General features: G+C 36.8%; 1 protein-coding gene across 3 annotated transcripts; it reads left to right on the forward strand.

Annotated features, from left to right (window-relative positions):
* Positions 1–23,881, forward strand: LOC110373876 (protein Teyrha-meyrha). Of its 3 annotated transcripts, none has more exons than XM_064036160.1 (8): positions 1–128; positions 2,237–2,305; positions 16,477–16,671; positions 18,776–18,941; positions 20,471–20,649; positions 21,055–21,268; positions 21,617–21,719; positions 22,124–23,881. In XM_064036160.1, exons 2-8 carry the CDS (start codon positions 2,303–2,305, stop codon positions 22,344–22,346), a joined length of 1,083 nt encoding a protein of 360 aa, XP_063892230.1. In that variant the 5' UTR covers positions 1–128; positions 2,237–2,302; the 3' UTR covers positions 22,347–23,881. The 3 variants fall into 3 exon arrangements, with proteins under 3 accessions (XP_063892230.1, XP_063892239.1, XP_021186983.1); XM_064036169.1 differs by having other exon boundaries at positions 21,617–21,714; positions 22,124–22,264; XM_021331308.3 differs by lacking the exon at positions 2,237–2,305.
* The last annotated feature ends 416 nt before the right edge of the window (positions 23,882–24,297 follow it).

A 24,297-nucleotide genomic window follows, 5' to 3' on the forward strand; every position in this document is an offset into this window, starting at 1 on the left:
TGACGCCCGCCCAGTGTCGTTGCGGGCAGCAGTCAGGCCGTCGCCGCCGCGCACTTTGCACGTCTCGGAAGGACCGTTGCACCCGTTTAAGCTTTTTACGTACGTCCCGTGTAACCGCCGCGAATTCGGTAAGTCGATCTCTTACATATTATTTTTGAAAACTAGGTGCTAGTTCATTAAAAAGGATATTTTTAATTTCTGTTTTTTTTTTGTGTAATGTGAGTTTTTCCCTGACTTTCATGAAAAGTGGTAGTTTTTGCAGGCTGAGGGTTAATAAATTTTATTTCAAGAATGTAGTTTAAAAGGTATTTAAATTATTTTAAATATTTGTCAAATTAATTTATTAGAAATTGCAGTTTTAATTTATTTCTCATTAATTTACTTGTACTTGCTATAATTCATAAGCCAAGTATTTTTTTGATGAAATTGATCCATTTATTGCTCATCTCTAATATTGAAATCTCGACAGTTTTTTTTAATTGTTGCTGCACTTGGAATTTAGAAAAATATTTAGTATTTAACATTTAATTTTTTTTATTGAAATTCAAATTAGAAAAAATACCTACCTTGGAACCAATAACTAGACTTATCTAAAATAATAGTATCTAGAGAGAAAATAATTGTAAATATCACTTTAGTGTTTTTGTAAAAAAAGTGTTCGAGACTACAATAATAGTAGAGTTTTTCATGTCGAATAAAATAAAGAAGAAACAATAATTTATTTAATAAATATGAGTAGAATAAACATTTTTTACGTTCTTTAACCGGCTTTCAAGAAATAATGACGTTTAAGTTTTATTTGCCAATAACTTGTCACAAAAGATTTTAGATATTTATTTAATTCCAGAATAAAATCATAAGGAATACACCTTTTTTAATTATTCATTCATCGTGTCATTTACTATGGATTACTTTATTTTATTTTTTTTTCAGACAAAGTGCCTTTTATTTTACAAAAAATTAAAACTATTACCATATTTAGAAACTAAATTACTTTATTGTCGGACAATTTTATTTAAACAATAATATTTTTAATATAAATTGGTAGTAATAGTATTCGATTAAGTTAACCAACTTTCTACCAACGCCGTGTGCTTAATATCAACGACTTTATTATAAAAATATTCATTTGTGTAAATATTATGCAAATATTATTGAAATTTTAAACAAAAAACTAATAAATCTAAAGAGGGTTGTTAAGTAAAAAAGTACCCTTTTTTTAGAAAATACGAAAAACTTATTCCTTCGTCCCCGTTCGTGGTAGAAGTGTTCTGTATGGAAAATATATTTTATACGCAGCTAAAACATACTTTTTAAATCTGTTTTGTTGCTCAATGGATGTTCGTTTAGGGAATTTAATGGTATACATAACTCAAAATACTAGATTTTTGTTTTAACCGCCTCTAAGTGTGCGATATGTTATTATTCTTGAAAAAATCTACGCATATACCGGTTAATTGATATTTGTAATTGCTACCTATATAAACTTATAAATACATATTTTGCACACGGCAATGGTAGAAAAGATCAGAAGTGTAATCAAAACATGAATTCTAAATTTACTATCTACAAGTTAATAATTATTAAAAAATTACAGACTAAGGGAAAAATCTATATACCTATGACGGAAAATGCGTCGAGCGTATCTTAAATGTATGATCGACGCACTAACGCATCATCGGTTAGGTGTGAATGATTAAATGTTTTATCGTAAATTTGACTGTTTTAGTGATACGCGAAAATATGCGACGCTTGTTCCGTCAGATATGAACGTACCCTAATAAAATAAAATAATCGAAATTGAACCAATCTTTAGAACACAGGTACTTAGGCACAGGCAAATACGTCTAAAATAAACATATAGTCGAATTGTGAGATCTACCAACGAAATTGGTGTACAAATAATTAAGGTTCTTCAAAAATACCATGTTTCATGTTCAATTTAAAGAAACAGAAGAAATCCTATTTAATTATTAATTCCTATTAAAAAAAAAAAAATTATTATATTCATCATTAATTATTAAATATTTTATACTATTATTATATTAATTCATCATCTGCTTAGCCTTTTCCCAACTATGTTGGGGTCGGCTTACTAATTGGATACAGCTGAGTACCAGTGTTTTACAAGGAGCGACTGCCTATCTGACCCCCTCAACTCAGTTATCCGGACAAACCAACACCCTTAGCCAAGAATTGATTTATTTATTGACATTAATTATTAACATGATTTCAGTTTAATATCTTCGGATGGACGCGAGTTATAAAAACTATGGGGAGTTACCTTTATGTCTTTGATTAAATGGTAAATACTTTCAAATATTTCATCTGCATTGGCGATTGTCTATTTCATAAAAAAATCTGAAAAATTACACGTTTATGTCTTAGAATAATTGTGACGGCAAAAGTATATAGTGGGAAAAATAAGTAATTTCCAGTTTAGGTACTTAACTATATCTTTCCTAAAAAAATTGCTTCCTGTGACATTAATTTTTTTTATGCGCTCTGTGGGCAATAGGTAGTGATTATTATCAGTGTGCTGCAATCTCTCGGTTATATTTATTATTTACTTATTCATACTTTCTGGATTAATAATGCTCAGAAAATACAAGTGTTAAATACAATATCCTTACAGGTCATTTTTTAAATATAGTGTTTTTTTTATATTTGCAATTTTGGAGATATCTTACATTTAGTTGAATTGATTAAATCAATCAATTCAGTTCAGGAGTACGTAATGTTTGGTGCAGTTTCCAGGGAAAATTCCGTTTGTTTTTACTGACTGACAGCAACAGTCAACTGTTCGAAAAATATATTCATTCAGTCGGGTTATATTTCCAGAATAAAAAGTAGTAATTTCATATAGTTTGTTTAATAAAGACCATAAAGAAGGAGAATGGTCACCACTGATTGTTTTCCGTAAGGGCTGTTATTTACATCAATGGTACACAGTATAAACTTCCATTATCAAAATATAACAACAAATCTTGCGGTAAAGCGCTGTTTTTCGCGATGCAACGCTGCGACCTAAACTGCCGAGTTTAGCGATGCGGCGCCTCATCGTGGTTATGCGTTGTGACCCTTACAACTTTTAACTCTGTCCACGGATTAAGACAAGTGACAATAGGTGTGATGATAAGGTGACAATAGGTGTAGTGATTGTAATTAGTCCGTCTTTTAGGTAACCAAAAAATATTGGTCATGTATTTTTTATTGTAATAAAATATTAAAAATTCAGTTATATTTATAAGACAAAGTTGGAAGTGGATATTTGTGACGTGACGTTTATTTTTTTAATAAAATTTTTACTAAAATAACGTAACACAAAATGCAATCGTGTTCTAACTTCGTTGTTTGCAATGAGGTACTCTGCCTTATTCAATAAGAAATAAATACTGCCATTGTAAAAAAATATCAGCCTTACTTATAAATGTGAATTAAATAATAAGTAATACTTAAGGGCTGTTTAAGAAAATTTCTTGTTTATAAACGTTGTTTAAGCATGGCATAACTAATGAACCTAAATATTTGATCACTACTTAAGGCTTTAAGTAGTAATTAGTTAAAATGATGCTTAGAAGATGATTAGATGATTTTTATAAGTAAGGCTGTAAGTAAGTCTTCACCAAAATGGATTTCTCTGCACCTAAAAGCTTGTTCCATTTTACTATCCGTGTTCTATCTTCGATTTTCTTACATTCTTCGATCATCTTCGGCCGGAACATAGAGATATTCATACAAAGGCTTTGCCGTAGATAACATTTTGTCAGCCGCTTCCCAGAAGGCCATATTCTGAGAAACCTGACTGTGCCTTTGGCGACTGTAGAAACGCTGTCATTCGCCGGAACGGCCAGTCAATGCGTTTCTCCTCAATATAGACTGCAGAGCTCTGTTCAAAGATACGAGTAAATAGCAATTCTAAGATATGCGTGTAATAACGGCCGGTTTCAATATTCTATCTATCGTTTGTTTTGGTTACTGCAGATAGGAGTTTGAGATGGAATTTTGGGAAAGGTCGTAAGATTATAGGTGTAAAAAAATAATGTAAAATCTATATAGCTAAGACACAACGATGAAAGCTTTGTATTAAAAAAAGTTTACAATTCTAGAAATACAAATTATGTAAATTAACTACTTGCCAAAGATGAGGGCGGGACATGGGAAACAACAATTTATGTATTCCCAAGTAGATATAATTTGTGCGGGTTCTTCTCAGCAGTAAGCTACTTTTGGAATGGGCAACTATAATCAAACTTACCTTACTTACCTTATCATATTTTTGACGTCTATAAAGCTTGGGTTTCCTAGGTGCCGTCATATAGCGGCCGTCTTATTACGGACGCAAATAGACGGTCGTCTTTACGGTGATGACATGTGGAAAGTTCCACGGCCGTTTAAACACACCGTCATAAACTTTTTGTTAGTTGTATCATACTTACTAACCTGTTTTATTTAATATTTCTCAAATTTCACGACACCAATTCTGTTTTAGTTGACTTTTTCTATAATCTTTACTTTTTATATTATATATTGCTTCGTGGTTACGAACGAAATCTATTAAAATTTCGTCGTCCTCGCTGCTCCAAGAGTTTTAACTAATTTTTGAAGTTGTTCCGAAAGAAAAACCACAAATACGTATTAAAAAAGCTTCACCGCTTTCAATAAAACGTTCACCAAACTGTCTGACACCGTCAAGACGGCCGTCATGCAAATGGCGGCACCGCTTTTTGAAGTTACGGCGTCAGTTACCGCTCTCTAGGAAACCGCCCCATTTTGTTTACATAGACAACGTTCTGGTGACGTCATTCACCGCTGTATTACGGCCGCTATATGACGGCACCGCTTTCCTAGGAAACCAAAGCTTAAGTGCTTGTAGAGGCCTAAATGAAATAAAATAATTTGACTTTGACTTTCATGGATATGTTACCGGCCGAACCCGATTTTAGGACAAACCAGTTTTGCCTAGGCTCAACTAGTTCTTCCTATACGCGTTAGGATTAACTAGTATAGCCTAGTCCAAACTAATTTGTCCTAAGCCCGATAGGACGGACCAGATTAGGCTAGGCAAAACTAGTTGATCCTCATATCAATACGCACACTCTAGGATAAACTGCTATGGCCTAGTCTAAACAATAAACAAATGTAGCGAGGTCGGAAAGTAACTGAACAAACATGTCAAGAACTGCAGCTACGAAACATTCTGTTGGATCAGGCCAAGGTTTTGTAAGATGCAGCTGCAACAAGAACTGTTCCACAAACAGATGCCAGTGCAAGAAGGCAATGATACTCTGCAATTCTAAGTGCCACCAAAGCAAACCGTGTAAAAATAAATAACAATTTTAATAATTAACATAATACTCGTTTTTTTATTTTATTTTTATAATCTAATATTTAAAAATATAAATAATATGTTGAAAGTTAAATAAATGTACGTAATAACATAATACTCGTATGATATTATTGCTTCTTAAAAAAAACTGTATTATTTGTCATAAGTGTGATTGTTTGTATTACCAATTATTATCCATAACTTTTAACGACAACAATTTTAATTTGAGATTTGATTATTGCTTCTATTAAAAAAAAAATACTTACCTATTATTTGTTAGTTAGCTACATATACATGTCGGAGGCGAGCATCAGGATGGCACTATCGTCCGACATCAGTTAGGGTAATCAAGCAAAGAGAACTCAAAGAAACTCAAAACTCAAACGTTTATTCAAATAAGTCAGAACAAAAGACAGCCCCCAAAACGCCCGCCCTTCGCCACTTCCTATGTGTTTTGGCTGGAAAGAAGAAGTGGCGGAACAAACTCCCCAGCAACACATGTCTGTCTGTTAGGTTAGGAGAACCTTTACACTTTAATTTCAAAAGACACTTTACAATATGGATCTACAACGGTACTACAACACTAGGCAATTACATATACACTAGGTACACTAGACGTCACGTAAGGCAGTTTCGAGATGTGCGCAGCACGACGACTCGACCAAGACTGAGCTCCGCGGACGCCACGCCGACCACCACGACTCTGCCAAGCGCGCCAAAATGTTGTTTCACCGGAAACGCCACCAGAGGGCGCGCTTGCGTGACGTTTAGTGTCCGTACTATTGACAGTCTCCGACATACATATCTAGTATGATTGTTCGTATTATCAATTTATCCATAACGACGAATCATTATAGTTTAATAAAGATGATTATTTTTCTAAACACGTTTATCCTAGAGTGTGCGTACTTATATCAGGATCAACTAGTTTTGCCTAGCCTAAACTGGTCCGTCCTATCGGGCTTAGGACAAATTAGTTTGGACTAGGCTATACTAGTTAATCCTAACGCGTATAGGAAGAACTAGTTGAGCCTAGGCAAAACTGGTTTGTCCTAAAATCGGGTTCGGCCGGTAACAGATATATGAAAATGGTTATAATGAAAGATGCCTCGAACACACCAGAAAGCGATATGTTTTTTGCCGCGTGGATTATATTGTGCGACATAATCGGAAAGCACTCTCAGGATAGGAGTTGTATGGAAGTCACTAACTTTAACACCAGGTTAATACTCGTTATGCATTTTCTTGGAAGCAAAACATCTTTGATAACCACATTAGCAACTTTAATGAAAAAAAGATTCTAAGTTTTCCTACCGGGGCAATTTTTTTTACTCATTCTTCTTCCAAAAAAGGCCAAAACACATGAACCGTATTTAAAAAAAAGCTATTTAATTGCATGCCTCGACGCACATCACGCGGCTGTAGGCAATGATTCTTATCAGGACCTTATTGAAAAGGGGGCTGCCGCGTTCCTATTCACGCATAAATCAGTGGTCCGCGTATTTCTTTCAGCTTTCGCCTCGTTTATTGCCCACTTATTGGTAACTACGAAGCTGATATATTGCACAGAATTAACGGCCTAATATAACTATTATTGATTTAGAACGTCGTTTATTGGTTGTGTGGGCGTTTACTGATTTTTGTAGCAGAAAAAACTATGTACATTGTATGTTTCAAATGTTTTTTTTTAATTTTTTTTTTGAATTTCTGACATGTTATTCGGTATTTATTAAGGTGACAAATTATATCAACCTAATTAAATTTATGAATTCTGCCTAACGTTTTTGAACTGTGTTGAAGTCACCCGGGTCACTTCAATAACAACATGTCCTGATAATCTAGGTAGATACTTAGGTAATTCTTTTAATTAATACTAACTGGAACGTTAAAGAAAAAAGCTTCAGTTGAAATACCATTAAGGATTATTTATTCTTATTTTATTACCATTAACAATAATTGAAAAAAAAAAACAGCGTCACAAAAAACATTGAGCAACACTAAAAACGAAACGTAGTTCCTTCCTACTATTTGAAACTTTGAATCCAATATTCTAGAACACCCAAAGCGTTCCACGTACCATAAACAAAAGTAGTACACAATTAGGCGGAATGCACCGCATGTATCATTTCATAACGTTTACATTTTCATGTTTATCTCCTACTGGCTGGCGTACTATTCTTTTCCCAGTGTTTACACTTAGTGGCAATAGAATAGATCGCTGCTTGTAACATGGGCCAACTGTTTTGCTAAGTAGGTGGCGTTAGGGCGCGGGCATACTGTCCATTACTAAAGAGTATTTGAAGACTGTTCACGTGAACTTTGTATTATGAAAATAGTTATTTGTTATACAATAGTGCAAAGTTGCTTTTTAACCGCGTGCTCAATTTTGATGACCGAGCAAGCGAAGGATTCTAAAATTGAAGCACGAGCGTAGCGAGTGTTTCAATAATTAGAATCCTGAGCGATAGCGAGGGAATCAAAAGAGCACAAGGTGAAAAATCTTTGCACTCGAGTGCAACACGTAACTTTTCATCCCACCTCATCGAGGAAATTTAAAAACAAAATGGCGCGCACGTATGATTATGAAATTAAAAAGAAGTACCTATTAAAGTTCACTTATTTGAAAACTCAGTTTAAAAATGAAACGAGGTCAAAAATCTATGTAAAAACAATAATAAAAATTACTTAATTAATAATTATTTTAAGCAGTATTTTATTTGTTTAATATGTATTTGTTTGAAAAGTCTTATCAAGATTGTCACAAATGGAGTATTGCACACGATGTTCTAAATTCAAATCACTTTGCCGCTCTAGAGGATAAAAACGGCTTTTGCGCTCAGATATCAAAGGGTAAAACTACTCTTTCCGAGATGGTGGGATGAAAAAGGGTTTTGCTATTGGCATATCTATTGATAACTAAGTATAGGCATGGTGAATGAAAAAAAGTAATTAGTCCATGTTTTAAATAAGCGTGACATTATGGACACGTATTTTTCTTTTTTCTCACAGACAAAAATGAAGATGCAACACGATTGAATTTTGTTTTGTTACTTTTAGATAAACGTGAGTCACGGGCCCTCTAGATTTATTGTGTTTTATTTACCTTAGTAAATGAGTAATATTTTGTTGAAATAAAAAATAATCGTTCAATATTTTTTGCACATCGAAAATACGGACTAATTAGAATCACTATTTTAACCCTGTCATCACGCCTTATGCAAATCACTCTTTCACAAGTTATGGAGACGATTAAAAGAAAAATGTTTTTGAAGTTGTTTGCGGGATTAAGAAACTCTCTTCTGTTTGTAGGAGTTCTATCCTTGAGTATGGGTCTTTAAGGTTTTATTTCTACGATGCCTAAGAACTTATACATGTACCAGTGCCGAATTTATATTTTTAATGAGTGTAGGCTACTTTATTTCCTCTGCCCCAGGTACAAACCTTACAAATAATAATTTTCCATATCAGTAGTAAATTCGGCCAAGGGGACCTTTTTGACTTTTATCTTCTGAAATCTGCCGATCTGTGACGCTGCCGTTCCTAGGCTTCGGCCTATACGGCCTATTTATAAATCCAGGACTGTTATGTACACAAAGATACACTACAGAAGGCAGCAGGACCTCCTATAGTTCAGCAATACGTGTCAAGTCTTCTCTCTAACACAGACAAACAATATTTAAGTAACAAATTACACGAACTGGGTGTTTGGGCCAGCGGTAACCAAATCCTCGCGTCAAAATCCGGAAGCTCAAAGCAACCGCCGCTTGGCCCGATTGATTACAGTGTCAACACTTAAGCCATTACCTAGTGGACTAATTGGAGACTCAAACGGTTACATATTGAGATCTTGTCGTCTATTATGTGTGCTATCTGTTAATCACGCCATATGCTGATTGGAGCGGATTGTCACAGTTAATTGGACGCGACAAAAGGACTATTATTTGGATGTCAATTAATATTGTTGGGCTGTTAACGTTTGAAAAGTGTGTTGGCAAAATCATGTCCGTCACGCGCTTCCGCCTGCGGCTTCGTCCGCGTAGAGTTCGGTTATATTGCGTTTCCAAGAGAATTCTTTAAAAGTCCGGGATAAAGAGTATCCTATGTTCTTTCTCAAGGTCAACTTTAACTCTGTACCTAATCTTATTCATATAAAAAAGTCGTGGTGGCCTAGTGGGTAAAGAACCAACCTTTCGAGTATGAGGGTGTGGGTTCGATTCCAGGGTCAGGCAAGTACCAATGCAACTTTTCTAAGTTTGTATGTACTTTCTAAGTATACTTAGACACCAATGGCTGATAAAAAAGGTGAAGGAAAACATCTTGAGGAAACCTGGACTATAAAGTCTGAAATCACCAACCCGCATTGAGCAAGCGTGGTGATTAATGCTCAATCCTTCTCCATGTGAGAGGAGGCCTGTGCCCAGCAGTGGGACGATAAAAAGGCTGTAACAGTAACAGTAACAGTAATCTTATTAAAATCAGTTCAGTGGTTCAGCGTTACAGACAGACAGAGTTACTTTCGCATTTATAATATTAGTAGGGATAAATAAAATGTCTTAACCACCCGATGGTTAGCAACATATTTTTGTAAGAAAATCTTCTAATTCAAAGTCTAAGCTCTATATAATCTGTTCATAGGTTACTAAGGTGTATTCAATCACTATCTTGATTCCAGTTATAATAGTTGTCAGTCAGTCTGAAACACTAAAGAAAAAAAAAATGTTGCATCGGCCTAGAAGTCGGTAGCGAAATACGTATTAACCTTTGCCAGTAATGAAGATTGCCCGTAACTGGGAAACCTCTCAAAGTGGGTAAGGTATAGGTACTCCAAGGTCGGTGTATAATTGTACCTGGAGTGGTTCATGCCAATAGTGCAATTAGTGGGGGTCGAACTCAAGACCTGTTAATCACCGGGCCAACTAGTATCATGTTATGTTATTTTATGTTCCTTGATGTTACTAATCTTTAAAATCCACATAAATTTAACATTTCCTATTTTTATGTGGATTTCAGACTGGTATTTTTGGCATCATGAAATGTCTCACTATGAACCATTGTCAAGCATTTCGTTGTTGCCGATTCTGTGTCTTTCATGTATGACTGACAAAAATCTAGCACCTATCTTGTTATGAAAAATACGCGTCCATTATTTTAAGGTCAGCTAAAAGTCGGACTTTCTTAATTCTCGATAAGATAAACATAGTTTTGTGAAAAACTAGATATATAACGAAATCTTATTCTGTCCAGTTTACGCAAGGGTTACTGCTTCACAGCATTTATTTTTTTTCAGTTTTATAAGGCCTTAAAAAAGTCAAGGCCTGTTCAAAAATTTGCAGCATACAGCTGGCTACAGGATCCAATAACTAACATTGGCACTCTTCGTTCGGAGACTAGTTAAGCTCTTGTAACGTAACCATAGCGCGATGCAGGAAACGCTAGTGTTGGTGCAGCGCCATCTAGCGGACACGGGCGAACTAAATACGTCGTAGAGATGTTAGCTCGTAAATAATATTAAATTGCCAAATCAGCTATTGTTTGAGTGTTAATGTATTGTAAGACGGCTGATCACGTTATTGAGAAATGTAATTTCTTATATTATTTGCAAATAAACACTCAAAATTCTTGACATTTCAGTCAAGCGTAGGTATCTTTTGTTATAAGTTACCACAAAACTATATTGGCTATGTGCAAAGCGAGTAGCGGCGGACAATAACGACCGCAGCGCACAACACGGCAGAAATTGGAAACAAATGCGGATGTTTCAAACCCGGTTTTTATCATTATATTCATTTTACAGTAAAACTATTGAATAAATTGCACTTAAATAATGTCAACAACACTATTTTAATCTTTGGTTTTATTTATATTCGCAAAGAAAATTATAATGTTTACATGGTTATTATTTGACAGCTTCCGCAAATGTTGTAAACGCTACGCGTCGCCACCGTCGCGCATATAGCCAATAGGTAGCAAGTATTTAATTTAACTAAGTAAATGTAAATTGTAGTAGGCATAGGTATTATGAGCCATTTTATTGATGATATGTTGTATTTACACCGCCTGAAAAAGGCTGTTAGGCTTCAAAACGTAACAACTTTAATTGTTAATTAACACGTGTAAGTTATATCGAAAGGAAATAAATAATAAAAGAAGGAAAACAAACAAAAGGAAAAATATATTTTAAATATAATTTACTTCTTTTATAAATAATAACACCGAAATAATAGAAATTATGGTTATTTAGTTTTAATTGCTAGAGTTTATTTATGTCAAACTAGATGGCGCTGCACCAACACTAGCGTTTCCTGCATCGCGCTATGGTTACGTTACAAGAGTTCAACTAGTCTCCGACTTGATGTGTTCATCAAAAGAATTTTTCAATTATTAGACACAGCATGCAATTTTTGGACGGCCTGATTTAAAAGGCCTTATAAAACTGAAAAACAATAAAGGCTGTGAAGCAGTAACCCTTGCGTGAACTGCACAGAATTAGATTTCATGTTGAGAATTTCAGATTTCATTATCTGTAGTATCGAGAATTACGAGTGTGTAGCTGTAAGCTTCAATAGAAATAACCCATGCGCTAGATAATAAAACACACATAGAAAGATTTCAATTGTACCTATATATCTATAGGAGTTTATCTAGTTTTGCACGTAATTTTCATTTCACAACACTTTGTTTATTTATTTTGTCGTTTGTTTATTTACAGCTTTTCAGTGACACAAATAGTTGTCACTATCCGCATAACTGGAAAGTTCTCATCAATACAAATAATACACTCTTTTGCAAAAAAAAAAAACGGGCACCTTGCGAAATCTTGGTTTTAAGGACTTCACGTGTATTTCAAAGGTTTTTAATGACTGTAGGATGTTACTAGCATCAAAAGGGTTAGCCAAGCATGCGTGAGAGTGTATTCTAAATTAGAATTTTGTACAATTGCTAAGAAATTGGTTAAACCTTGTTTCGGACTAATTGCTGGCAGAAAGTTCGTCGGTGTTTTGAAGTGATTTTCAGAAAAATTATAATGCATTTTTAATTAATGATTAATGTACCTTTTTGTTAGATCAAAACATTTTTTGAAAAACTATGTTTTTAAATATGGCTTTTTCATAATTAAACACAATTTAGAGGAGTATCAGTACTTCGGGCTGCGACAAAACCAATTTAAAGTAAGCAGTGCCGATCACAACTCATCTCCTATCGTACTTTGACATTTAAAAATACACAATTTTGTGATATATGGTCAAATTAACCACATGAAAAATGATGAGGAGGGTTAAAGCTATCTAAAGTCAAGTAGTTTTTGTGATAAGTTTTTTTCTTTATCTGTTAGGCACAGGAAATGGCTAAAAAACACCCAGAGACGACAGAAACTTTGTATGTAATTCATATCATCTAAAAACCATGAGGTTTTCTTTTTTCATCAAATAGTTCGTTCTAGTACTGTTCATTAGAAGTTTGAACTTGGTGAGGCATCAAATATTTTTTTTATTTTTAACCGAGTTCCCACTAAGAGGAGGTTCTCAATTCTTTGGGATCTTTTCTTTCGTATGTTCACCGATTAGTCAAAGCGCCTGGACCGAATTGCAATTTTTTTTTTGTTTGATAGATTAGGTATACTTCCCAAATGATCCCATGATGGACATAAGGCAGTCCTGGATTTATTAATACACCGCGGCCTAGGGGCGGCAGATTAAAAAAAAATATGTTTATTGTCAAAAAAAGCAACTTTACATTGTGATAGTTACCGTTGAGCCACAAACTAAGCACAGCTTGTATCTTGTGGCTCTGAGTGCTTTAATATTGCTTATATTATAAAGTTACATAGGTACCAAATCTTTGGAAATGAAATAGTAAAGGAAATTATGAGCTTAGGATGTTGGAACTTAAATTGAGGTACATAATATAAAGAAAATGATATTAAAACAAGGTGATTTAATCGGGCTTTTATGCTAGTTTGGTGTGAGGTGAGAGAGTGTGTGGTGTGGGTGACTTTGTAGGTATGTTGATGGTGTTGGTGACTTTGTAGGTACTACAGCAGATTTCAGAAGATAAAAGTCATACACGTCACCGTTCAGTCATGTCTATTCTGAGTAAAGAATACATACCCTTGAAGCCCTTAAGCTATTCATTTTATTAGGGAAACTTTTAACTCACTGTCGATTAGCCCCATGGTTAGTTAGGTGTAGGTATTATAATTTGTGTTATGGGTGCTAACACAATTCATAAACTACATATAGCTATATAACTACATATACATAGTTATAAATACATATAAGGGCCAACAAGCATGCTCATCACACACATGTCGACCGAACCGGGAATCCAACCCAGGACCTTAGTTCAGATTCGTCAGTCCGGCATGGTAACGCGCCATCGAGGTCGTCTTTGCATGTGACGTTCCGAGAAATATAGATCGCTAGAAAGCTATAAACGTAAGACGAGCTTGAAGAGCGCTCAGAGGTTTCAGCCTTATGGCATCGCTTGGTGCATCAAATACCAGCTCTTTGCACCTACACTGTTCCTGGTAGTCGGTACAAAGTGATCCCTATATTGGATCTGTCGAAGCTAATCTCTATGTTGGAGGATCTAATCTAATGTAGGAAATGGAATAGTGAATAGCTATGTATGGTCAGTGAAATTAATTACGGCTGACCTGTTTTTGTAGAGAAAGTGTTAGTGCTAATCGATTTGGATTTCAAAGGTTAAGGTTCAGAGGTTTTTGCGCAACGAAAAATCTGTAAGGGGTCGCTATATTTCTTTTAGTTACATTATGGTATTTTTTCAGTTTCAGTGATGTATAAATCTTGGTATAAAATCGGACTAACTAATAACTTACGAGTATATGGCGGTAAATTCAGCTTTAAAACAAATAGGAAAAAAGTTGCTTTGTGAAATCGTTGTCATTATGAATGCTTGTATATTAAGTGTCGCTTCCAATATACCAGCTGTCTGTTGTTTGGGTTACTAGAGATAGGAATGTGACACAACGTGTATGTGTGCGTGTATTACGTGTATGTGTGTTGTGTTACGTATACATGCACCGTGTAGACGCACCCTTAATTTGCTTACTAGAAGCAAATTAATAGAGAGATATAATAGTTTGATAGACCATAATACGTCTAAGGTATACGGGACTTCAAATGTCGTACCTAATACAATATTCAAGTGTCGTACCTAAGTAATCACATTAAATCCTATCACATACATATACTTTATGATATTTTATGGCGAATTGTAAAACAATTAACCTAATCCATTGATTGGTTTAGCCACATCAGTCAGAGTCATATTTCATTTTCATAATTTACATCATCATGTGTAAAGCAGAGAAAAAGCTAGGAGTATTGAATGTTTGGAACAGTTGACAGCTGTCAATTTTCAAGGGAGAGTTTCAGTTGTTTGTAATGACTGACTCTTACAGCCCTTTCACACGGCAGTCCAGTTTTGCGGGACCGGCATTTTACTGTATCCTGCAAAACTGAACTACGTGTGAACACAGCGTCCGTTTTTGCAGGATTGTCGCTTTTTACTGGACGATCGATCCAGTTTCAAATGACAAAACCGAATCACACAAATCGACGGGAACAACATTTTGCAGGATCCTGCATGCGGTTTGCGGTGAACACTAGCATATAATATCTTTTGCGATCAAACGGGATCCTGCAAAAAACGGTATCCTGCAAAAAAACTGGACTGCCGTGTGAAAGGGCCGTTATATGGCGTTATAATTGTCGCACATTTATATTCTATTTACTTTGTTTGAACATTTTTTTTGTATATTGACGTATTTAATTTAATAAGATTAGGTACGACACACCCGATATATCCTAACCTCACCAAACTTTTCTTCATTAACGACTACTTAAACAGTGTAAGCACCAACTGTTTCATTTGATTTGTGATGACGAAACGAAGCTTGTTTGTTTGTTCGCCTTGTCCTCCCGATAGATATCCGGGGGCATCACGCGTTATGAACGCTATGAAAACAAACAACGCATCTATTCGTGTGTGGTTAAGTGGCTGTTATACTGTTTTTTCTGTTCGTTTCCTAGAAACCGTATGCTGACCACTTTTGTGGTGTTTTATAGTTTGTAGCTTTGGAAGTTTTGGCTTCAATGATTTGTACCTATGTTTATTTCTATACTAGCTTCCGAGAGAGGCTTCGCCCGCGTCGAGTTCGGTTATAGCGTTTCCAAGAGAATTCTTCAAAAGTCCGGGATAAAAACTATCCTATGTTCTTTGTCAAGGTCAACTCTATCTCTGTACAAAATTTTATTAAAAACATTAGTAGTATCGCATTTATAATACATATTATATTAGTGGGATTCTTGTCAAAGCATAAACAGTAGGACAATTGTAAACTTTCGGTGGTATGCACTTTGTACTGGTAAATAGGTGTCATCTGCCAAGCTTTTTTCCCAATTACGTTGGGGTCGGCTTCCAGTCTAACTGGTTGCAGCTGAGTACCATTGTTACAAGGAGCGATCGGACCTCCTCAACCCAGTTACCCGGGCAACCCAATACCCCTTGGTAAGACTGGCGGTCAGACTTACTGGTGTAATAATTATTAGGTATAACGAGCCGTCAGATTGCCGATTAACCAATTAACAATTTGACGGCTGGTTATGGTTTGATTATTATTATATTAGTAGTTATAGCCCACGCCTCTACTGATTAATATACCTGGTCTAGGTATCAATCAGAGAGACAGGGAACTGAAAGCAGTCACGTTACAGTAATGAGTAAAATTTAGATCACCTATCATGAGTACAAAACTTTACCTGCTGAGCGTATTTTATCGAATTAGGAATTTCTCACGGCCTACAAAGTATTTAAAGAATGAACTTGACAAAAAAAATTCTATCGTAGATATTTTATCATAGAAATTATTGTTACGCGATTAAGTACACCGACAACTTAAATATCAATTCCTTAAAACAACTGTTTACTATGAATTTTCACGTTCAATTTTTCATAGTAAACATTTGATTTAAGATTAACGGACGTTTATATTTTTCATTGAACTAGGGCTTTACATATCGTTTCGGGTGACAAAAAATCGTAGTGCACAGCACACCTAGCCTTGCCTTGCTTGCGATTTTTCTTACCCAAGGATATCTATTAACGTATGTTTACATGTCTAGATATTGTCGTCCATCATGGAAGGGTTTCTTCATCATATGGCGCCGCAGTTCCTGCACCCAGCGCTGCAGAGCTTCGGCTGTGGTGCGTTTCGGCCGATAGGGGGCGCCTTTCACCCTCTGTACCCTGGGAAGGCCTTCGCGAGGCATCTTGGTGAACAGTACGCGCTTGGACAAAGCGTGGGACAGGCTTTGAGGGTAAGTGCCCTATAGACGAACTCGATGTTTTTTTAATATGTGTCTTTTTTGAGAATAATTATCTTTGAACCACTTAGGTTAGGGAATAACATGGTGAACAAATCTTTCCTTACTCCTTGGTACATTATTGGAGTGACATAATAATGTTTGAGTACCTTTTGATTACATTTGATTGTGTTGGTTTCGTTTTTAAGTGACTATAAAGACAATTCGTAAATTCTGAAGAGTTTTTCATGCAAACGGTCTCCTTAAGAGGCTGAATGCACACAAAACACAACTAGAGACACAGAGACGTTTGTAATTTTGTAACATACTTACATATAAATTTAATATCTATAAAATGAGTTGAGTAATCAAAAATAAAAATTAACCAAGTTTCGTATCTACATATGGACTCGTCAATGTAAATTATTTTTTTCAATGTATGTTGATATATTTTTTTTAATCATTTTATGAGGTAAGTTTAAACAGTTTTTATATCGAGAAAACTTTTCGAGAACGTGTTTTGAAATCAGCATGGCGATCCAACGAGGTAATGCTGCCAGCCTCTTGGGCACGCTCCCAGTTGACAGCGATGGGGACGAATTTTTTGACGCTTTTTAGTTGTTTGTTTTACTAGGATAGTTTTTGATTCTTATTGTAAATATGTATTGTAAATATCTATGTAAATAAAGATGATAAGTTTTGAAATTAACAGGGTTCTCAGAAATATATTCAAGATTAAATATAAATTTTTTTCGCTGTCAAAAACTGTATAGATTTGGCTAATAAATTGTTTGACACGAGCCAATTTGGGCATTCAGCAACATATGTACAAAAGCGCATCGCACGTCGTCAAAGCGCGCAGCGCACTGAGCGGCGCCCGGCGCGGGAGCCCTACGTTACGTATGCAGGCGACAGCTCCAGCGGCCGGGGACTGCGCTGGCTGTCTTATCGAGGAGCGACAACATCCCTGCGCCGAAGACCATCGTATACTGACTGCGGTCGAGAGATGCGTCGCGATAAATTTACGTGCCGCGCCGTGCGCGTGAGTCGTGCAGCACCTCAGCTGGCTCTGTTCCTATACGCTCAGCGTTCTCCGCACCACCAACTACTTGTAGTACGCTAATATTAAACGATGTTTTGGAAAATAAAGTTAGTTCTTTCTGATTAGTATTCAGTCGCGTTTCATTTACAAGAACCTGAAAAAGCGTTCCGAATATCTAGGTACGGTATTGTTGTTGATAAAAACTTAGAAAATTCTTAAAGAAAGCATTTAAAAGATCCACTAATCTACAAGGAGGGAGTGTATACTCGAACTGTTCAACAAAGAAAATAAATACTAACAGCCTTACTTATAAAAATCTCTAATCACCTTCAAAGCAACATTTTAACTAATCACTACCTACTTAAAGTTTTAAGTAGTGATTAAATGTTAGTTAATACATGCTTAAGCAACGTTAATAAGTAAGAATTTTCTTAAACAGCCCTTAAGTATTACTTGTTATTTAATTCACCTTTATAAGTAAGGCTGTAAGTATGTATTATGAACACATTAATCGAAATCGTATCCTAATCTTAACCGTATCGTACTTGCAACGTAGTTTAACCAGAGCCGAGTCGACGTTCCCACTAATCCACTTAGTACTCTTAATTTAAGTTGACAGCCGTGTTAAGGTTCTGCGAAAAGGTATCTGGACTAGCTCTCCGTATTGTTAACGTGAGACGGGATTTAGAAGACTTCATTAGTACTTAAACTGGCCAAGTGCGAGTTGAAAGCGCGGAGGGTTCCGCTCCATTATGTATGAAACGAGCCAAAATATTATGTTTGTTGTATGAGAGTCCCTAAGATATTTATATTGGCTAATCTACTTTTTTGGTTAAAATAGCCACAGACATACATAATCCTATGTCAATTGTCTAACTACACCTAGTTACGGACGGACGGCAAAGTCTTAGTAAAAGGGTCGCAGTCAGCGACAGTTGCAGTACTGTTTGGTTCTATCATATCCATATATCCATGAAGCAATTGCTAGGTACCCACTCCGGCCCGCAGCCACTCGCAATATTGACCCGCAGCCGTTTCGCTTGTGTACTAGGACTCTAACCCGTGACTAATTTGCAGAATGTTCGCGACGACAGCAGCACCCCGCCGCTGTACCGCCACGGGTATGCAGCGAGAGACGACACCAGCTCACCAGGGTCTGCAGCGTCAGCCTCGCCAAGACCCTGCAAGGATGATGACGCGCCGCCCACGGCTACCTGCACTGACTCCCATGATTTCTTCTCTCGTGAGTATACTTAAGTTAAACGGAATATTTAAGTTCATATCGGAATGACAGACTTCAAGATTATAGTAAGGCATATTTCTGAACGCGTGGGACTGAAATTACTTTGTGGGTTAAAATTTCACAAAGTTGGTGATAACATGTCGGTCCTGCGCCTGCTCTCTCTCCTCATATGAGAGTAAAGGAATAGATAGTGCACCTATGTCTACGCAAATGCTCGTGCATAATATTATGTTTGATCTGATAGACTGTCAGAGATAACAGCTTCTCCTACCTACCATATCCTTGCCCGTCATTATTATACATTTCTGAATGGCAAGTCCATAGATCACAATGTACGGGAAGTGTAGACACCTACGTCCATTTGGGCACCTGATTTGATTGAAGATGACGGCTCGCATCACTCCACCTGTTACCAAAATTCACACCAGTTTAACGAAGTGGTTAACCTAACTGTGTTACGTGAAATTTGTAATTGGCAAATGCATGTAATTATTGGTAAATGTGTTCATGTGATAAGCAAACCATTACTGCCTCAATTAAATGCTCTAATAGTAATTACTGGTGGCCTATTGTTATTGTATTGGTCTTGTTAAATGCCCGAATACGCACAATTGCCTATACAAACCTGTTTATGTTTGACTAGCCGTCCCGCGGCAACTACTGCACGTACCGGAATAAAATATAGCTTATCGGGAATAGTGTAACTTTAAAACAGTGATATTTTTTTCAAACGGTTCAGTAGTTTCGGAGCCATCAGGGTTACAAAAAAAACCTCTTTATTGTATTAGTATAGAAGTATATCGTACACTGTAAATACCAAACTCATTAGGGATCTCCAATTTTTTTATTCATGGTCGTACTGTAAATGGCTTAGAGGAGGCATCTTACGCCCGTACTCCCATTATGTCTCTCCCTGATTAGCTTGACCAGACCATTGACTTTTTAGTTTTGCTCTTTCATGTGCGGTTTGAGCTATCAATGCTACTTTGGGATTGCAGGTTTAAGGTGATCATTCGTGTTTTAAACACATTACGTATGTGGGTAGGTATACATTTTGGAAATGTAGGAAAAAAATTAAGATACACACAGGCATACCTTGGAAAATAGGCCTAACTGGTTACATGGTATCCACTAAGACATTCAACTGTCTATCCTTTCCCAGCTATGTTGGGGTCAGCTTCCAGTCTAACTGGATGCAGCTGAGTTCCAGCGCTTTTACAAGTGGCAACTGCCTATCTGACCTCCTCAGCCCGGTTACCCGGCAACCCACTACCCCCTAGTAAGACTGGTTGTCAGACTTTCTGGCTAAGAAAATAAATTCCATTAATAAAATGATAGGAAAATATATAGCGTTAATCACGCGAGAAAATCGAGGCTGCAGAAGGGATGATGGATGGGGATGCAGGATCTTGTAGGTACGACTCTCATGCATATGCCCGTGCAGTAAAGGTCCCACCCTAATGCCCTCAAGCATATGCACAAAAGAGCGCAGCACAACCGAACCTATATTCCGTTAATGTTTTGTCCAGCGGATGGTGAGCGCAAGTCGTCGTGTGGAGTGTGTGGTGCTCGGCTCGGACCTGGCGTGGCGCAGGCTCACTTTCTTCAAGAGCTTCAGCACCTGTATAGCTTGAGCGCCCTGCCGAGGGACACCGCAGCACCGCCTCAGCACTCGCTGCATCATCAGGATGAAGATGCACGCTGGGAGGTAGGGAGCAGCTCTTATGTCCACATTTTAAAATTGGGGAATGTTCGCCAACACGCATTTTTACGAGATTACGCTAGTAATCTGTGCCAGTACGGTGAGTATGGAGAATCCCTACTGCTTGTGGAAGGCTTCTTCCAGCAGTCGACCTTTCTTGACTGTAACAACGACGATGACGACTTCGAAGATTATAATTTAACCTCGTAGTCTTGTTATTTGTTCAAAATGTCGATGTCTAAAGTGTTTCGTAGAGGAGTTAAGATCATGGATACACTAAAGTATTAATACAACGATATATCTATATCTACGTACCTCCTTATCTTAATTGCTATAACGAGAAAGTCAAGTAACAGTAGTTCAAAGCGACATCCCTTTTAAATAGACTTCAAAATCTCCTCTCTTCACTAGACGTACCAGCGGATCCGCGCAAACCGGCAGCGTCGGCTAAAGCTGCGAACACGCAAACGCCACCACACGGTGGAGAGCATGCTGGGGTATGACCTGGACGAGGAGCGCCGAGAGGAGCGGCCCCGGGAGCCCCGGCCGTATGACGCGGAGGACGAGCCGGTGGATGTGGAGGGAGACTCGCTGGGGTGGCCGGAGGCGGCTATCAATGTTGACGGTGAGTACTCGAATGTTCTGGATACCTACTTTTGTAGATGATCATGGATTCCACTTCAAAGGAAAGGGAAAGGAAGGGAAAGGAAAGGGCAGTTTCGGTTGGAGGCCCTGATCCATAGGAAATATGAAAGAGTCAGATGATGATGATGATGATGAGATGAGTCAGGATGAGGGGTGTAGTAGGCACCTACTTCACTCATGTGTCATAAAATGTACTTTATTCTTCATTCATATTTTACGGAGCAAAAACTTGTATTTTCAATAACTTGTCGTGGATTACCTACTAGATCCATGACCACGACTTACGTACATACAATTATCTTATGCTTATTAATACAATTTTCCTTAGAAAAAGAGCCTCGCAGTGAGGGCGAGAAGCTGCACATCAGCTACGCTGAAGACCTGGAGATCTCCAGCACCAACGATGCCATGCAGTCACCAGAACGCGTGAGGTATTTTTTCTCTAAAACCCACACCACACCTCGTCCTTTAAGTACCCTTTCAGATTAATCGAAGAGTGTTTTGCAATTCAAAAAGTACTATGCACATTGAGAACTTTTTGTTTGGAAGTCGGTTAAAAGAACGTACATTTAACTAGAAGTTCTTGTTACAAAGAACAACTGTACCTATATTCGTCTAAAATAATTTGATGTTTGCTTTTGCCCAGTTTCTGGCTTTATGTTAATGCACGATGCATGCTTAAAACATAGGTACTGTCACCGTCCACTTTAATCGTATTCATATAATGGGGACTGTTTGGACGGCAATCGGCTGATATGATGATGACGATAGAAACAAGAAAAAATGCAAAACACTCACTGTACCTCCATTCCGACTAACACTCCCTTTTCTATAGGATTGAGACTCCAAAGTCCATTTCTTTGGAGTGTCCGCCCAAAGCGGCGGAGAGCGTGGACAGGCCGGCGGAGGTGTCCACTTCGGAGCCCTGGGGCGGGGCCGGAGCACCCACTGCAGCTGCCGACGCCTGGCCGGCCCTGGCTGCGGAGGCCTATATCCAGGCAGCTCGCCACAAGCTTGATGGCGAAAATCTGCCATCTTCAACTGATACTCGCAATTAAGCGTACCTATTTACGTTTCGTTGGGGTTTCAGACTAGTGTAACCCTCGTAAAAGCACGCCTAGACCCACCTTAATCTGTCAAATTTCTTCAATAGATTTTCAACCTTATCACAACAATGAAAAGTGTATATTTGATTGGTAACATTTCACAGATCCGGTTACTTGACCAGCTCATAAATTCCTATTAGCGCGAGATTCTTTAACTTATGGAGACACATACCTACAGGTACACGAATATGAGAGATGTGCGTGTGTCTTTGCGGATATTTGCGGTTAAGTCCATTTGCGGATATTCGCGGATAAAGGACTAGTCTGAAATCTACCTATGTTTGTATTCGCCCTTTTGTCTTCTACCATTCGATGTGAATTCAGTGTTTAGCATTCTACTACAGAGTAGTGTTGTAACGCAATTAGAAAATTGGTTATCGATAGTTTTAGAGTCAGCGTCGGATCTTTGGATAATACTGTTATAGGTACAACGTATTAATAAAGATTACGTCTGAATATTCCAAAAAAGTTTTATAATCAATCTTCTAACTCTGCAAACTGTTTAGTGAAATATTTTATTACTAGTTAAATAGAAAATATTCATATCCGAAAGTCTTATTTGTAGGTTCAACACATATTTATTGTCAGGTGGAATTCTGAATCGCTTTTCCATGTTAGAACCATATGTAAGCTAGTGTTTTGCTTTATCGATAATTTGTATACTACTCGATTTATTTATTGAAAGAAATTGATTTTGAATTTCCCGCAACTTTGATCTGTTTCCAATAGGTAATTTATTATGTAACGCATACCAAAGATTTTTTGTCACCATTGCTATGTAGTAATTGTTTTATTAATCGAATAATTTGCGATAGAAAATCGAGACTAGGTTTCGTCACCATATGAATAAGGATGTAGCATTAGTATTTATTTCATGTAGTTCAACAACACTATTATATCGATATATTGTAAATTATGTCGGAAGCCACTCAATCCATTAGCGGCATACCAGATCTATTAGATGTATAGATCGTAAATAGGTACTTAATTAGCAAGTATTACACGAACATCTAGGTATATTTAAGATTAACTTTTAATATAATAAGATATTGTTATTTATTTCCGTGTAAATAGAATTAAAAGTTACGTCTATTTTAACGAGCAACTTAAATGTTATGTTCGCCAACGATTAAATTATCGATCTGAATTTAATGTATTTAACTAATTTAATATGTGTATCTAAAATAAGTATAGTAATTATTGTAAATTGACTTCATTGTTGTTAACTATGTGTACATAATAAATGTGTCAAATTGTTTCATGTTATAAAAATATCATATCGATAAAGTGCATAGAGATGCATCACTAGAGTTAGGCATTGTGTATATTATTCGTAAATTAACTATTATGGATATCTAGTAATTACTATTTACAATTGCATGCCTAGATGTATGTTCACGTTGCTTTGTAGAACTCATTTATCTTCAAACGTTACTATTTTTTTTAAACGAATTAATAAAAACAAATAGAAAAGTCAACAAATCGTATTCAAACTTCTTTATATTTATGATATAATTCACAAACTTTTACTATTCTCAGCCAACAAAGATTACATTACATTTACAATTTATATTCGACGTAACAATCAAAATGCTTTCAATTCCTGCTAACATCAGTTTGGACAACAATATGGGACCGGTCTACAAGCTTCTTAGCGGTTCCAAACATTCAAATATAGCAAATACAATACACAATAACCTAGAGAAGTCTAGATCTAGACAACTCAGCGTCCTTATCAAGCTAAGCCTAGACGAGTATCGATAAAAGAGAAGTCGAAGCTAGTGCTGCCCCCGCACCCGTGAGCCCGCGGCCCGGGCGGACCATACCCGAGATTTATTCCGTCAAAACCACGCGTTACGCACAGTTTACAACGAAGTGCACTTCAAAACGTCCATCGAAACCT

This window comes from Helicoverpa armigera, chromosome 1 (assembly GCF_030705265.1).
Source record: "Helicoverpa armigera isolate CAAS_96S chromosome 1, ASM3070526v1, whole genome shotgun sequence".
Classification (NCBI taxonomy): Eukaryota; Metazoa; Arthropoda; class Insecta; order Lepidoptera; family Noctuidae; genus Helicoverpa; species Helicoverpa armigera.

Excerpts from the sequence above, each read along its gene's own strand:
- LOC110373876 (XM_064036160.1), top strand. Across the intron at positions 16,672-18,775 it reads GCGTGGGACAGGCTTTGAGG|AATGTTCGCGACGACAGCAG; the intron begins GTAAGTGCCCTA and ends ACTAATTTGCAG. Across the intron at positions 21,720-22,123 it reads CAGTCACCAGAACGCGTGAG|GATTGAGACTCCAAAGTCCA; the intron begins GTATTTTTTCTC and ends CCTTTTCTATAG.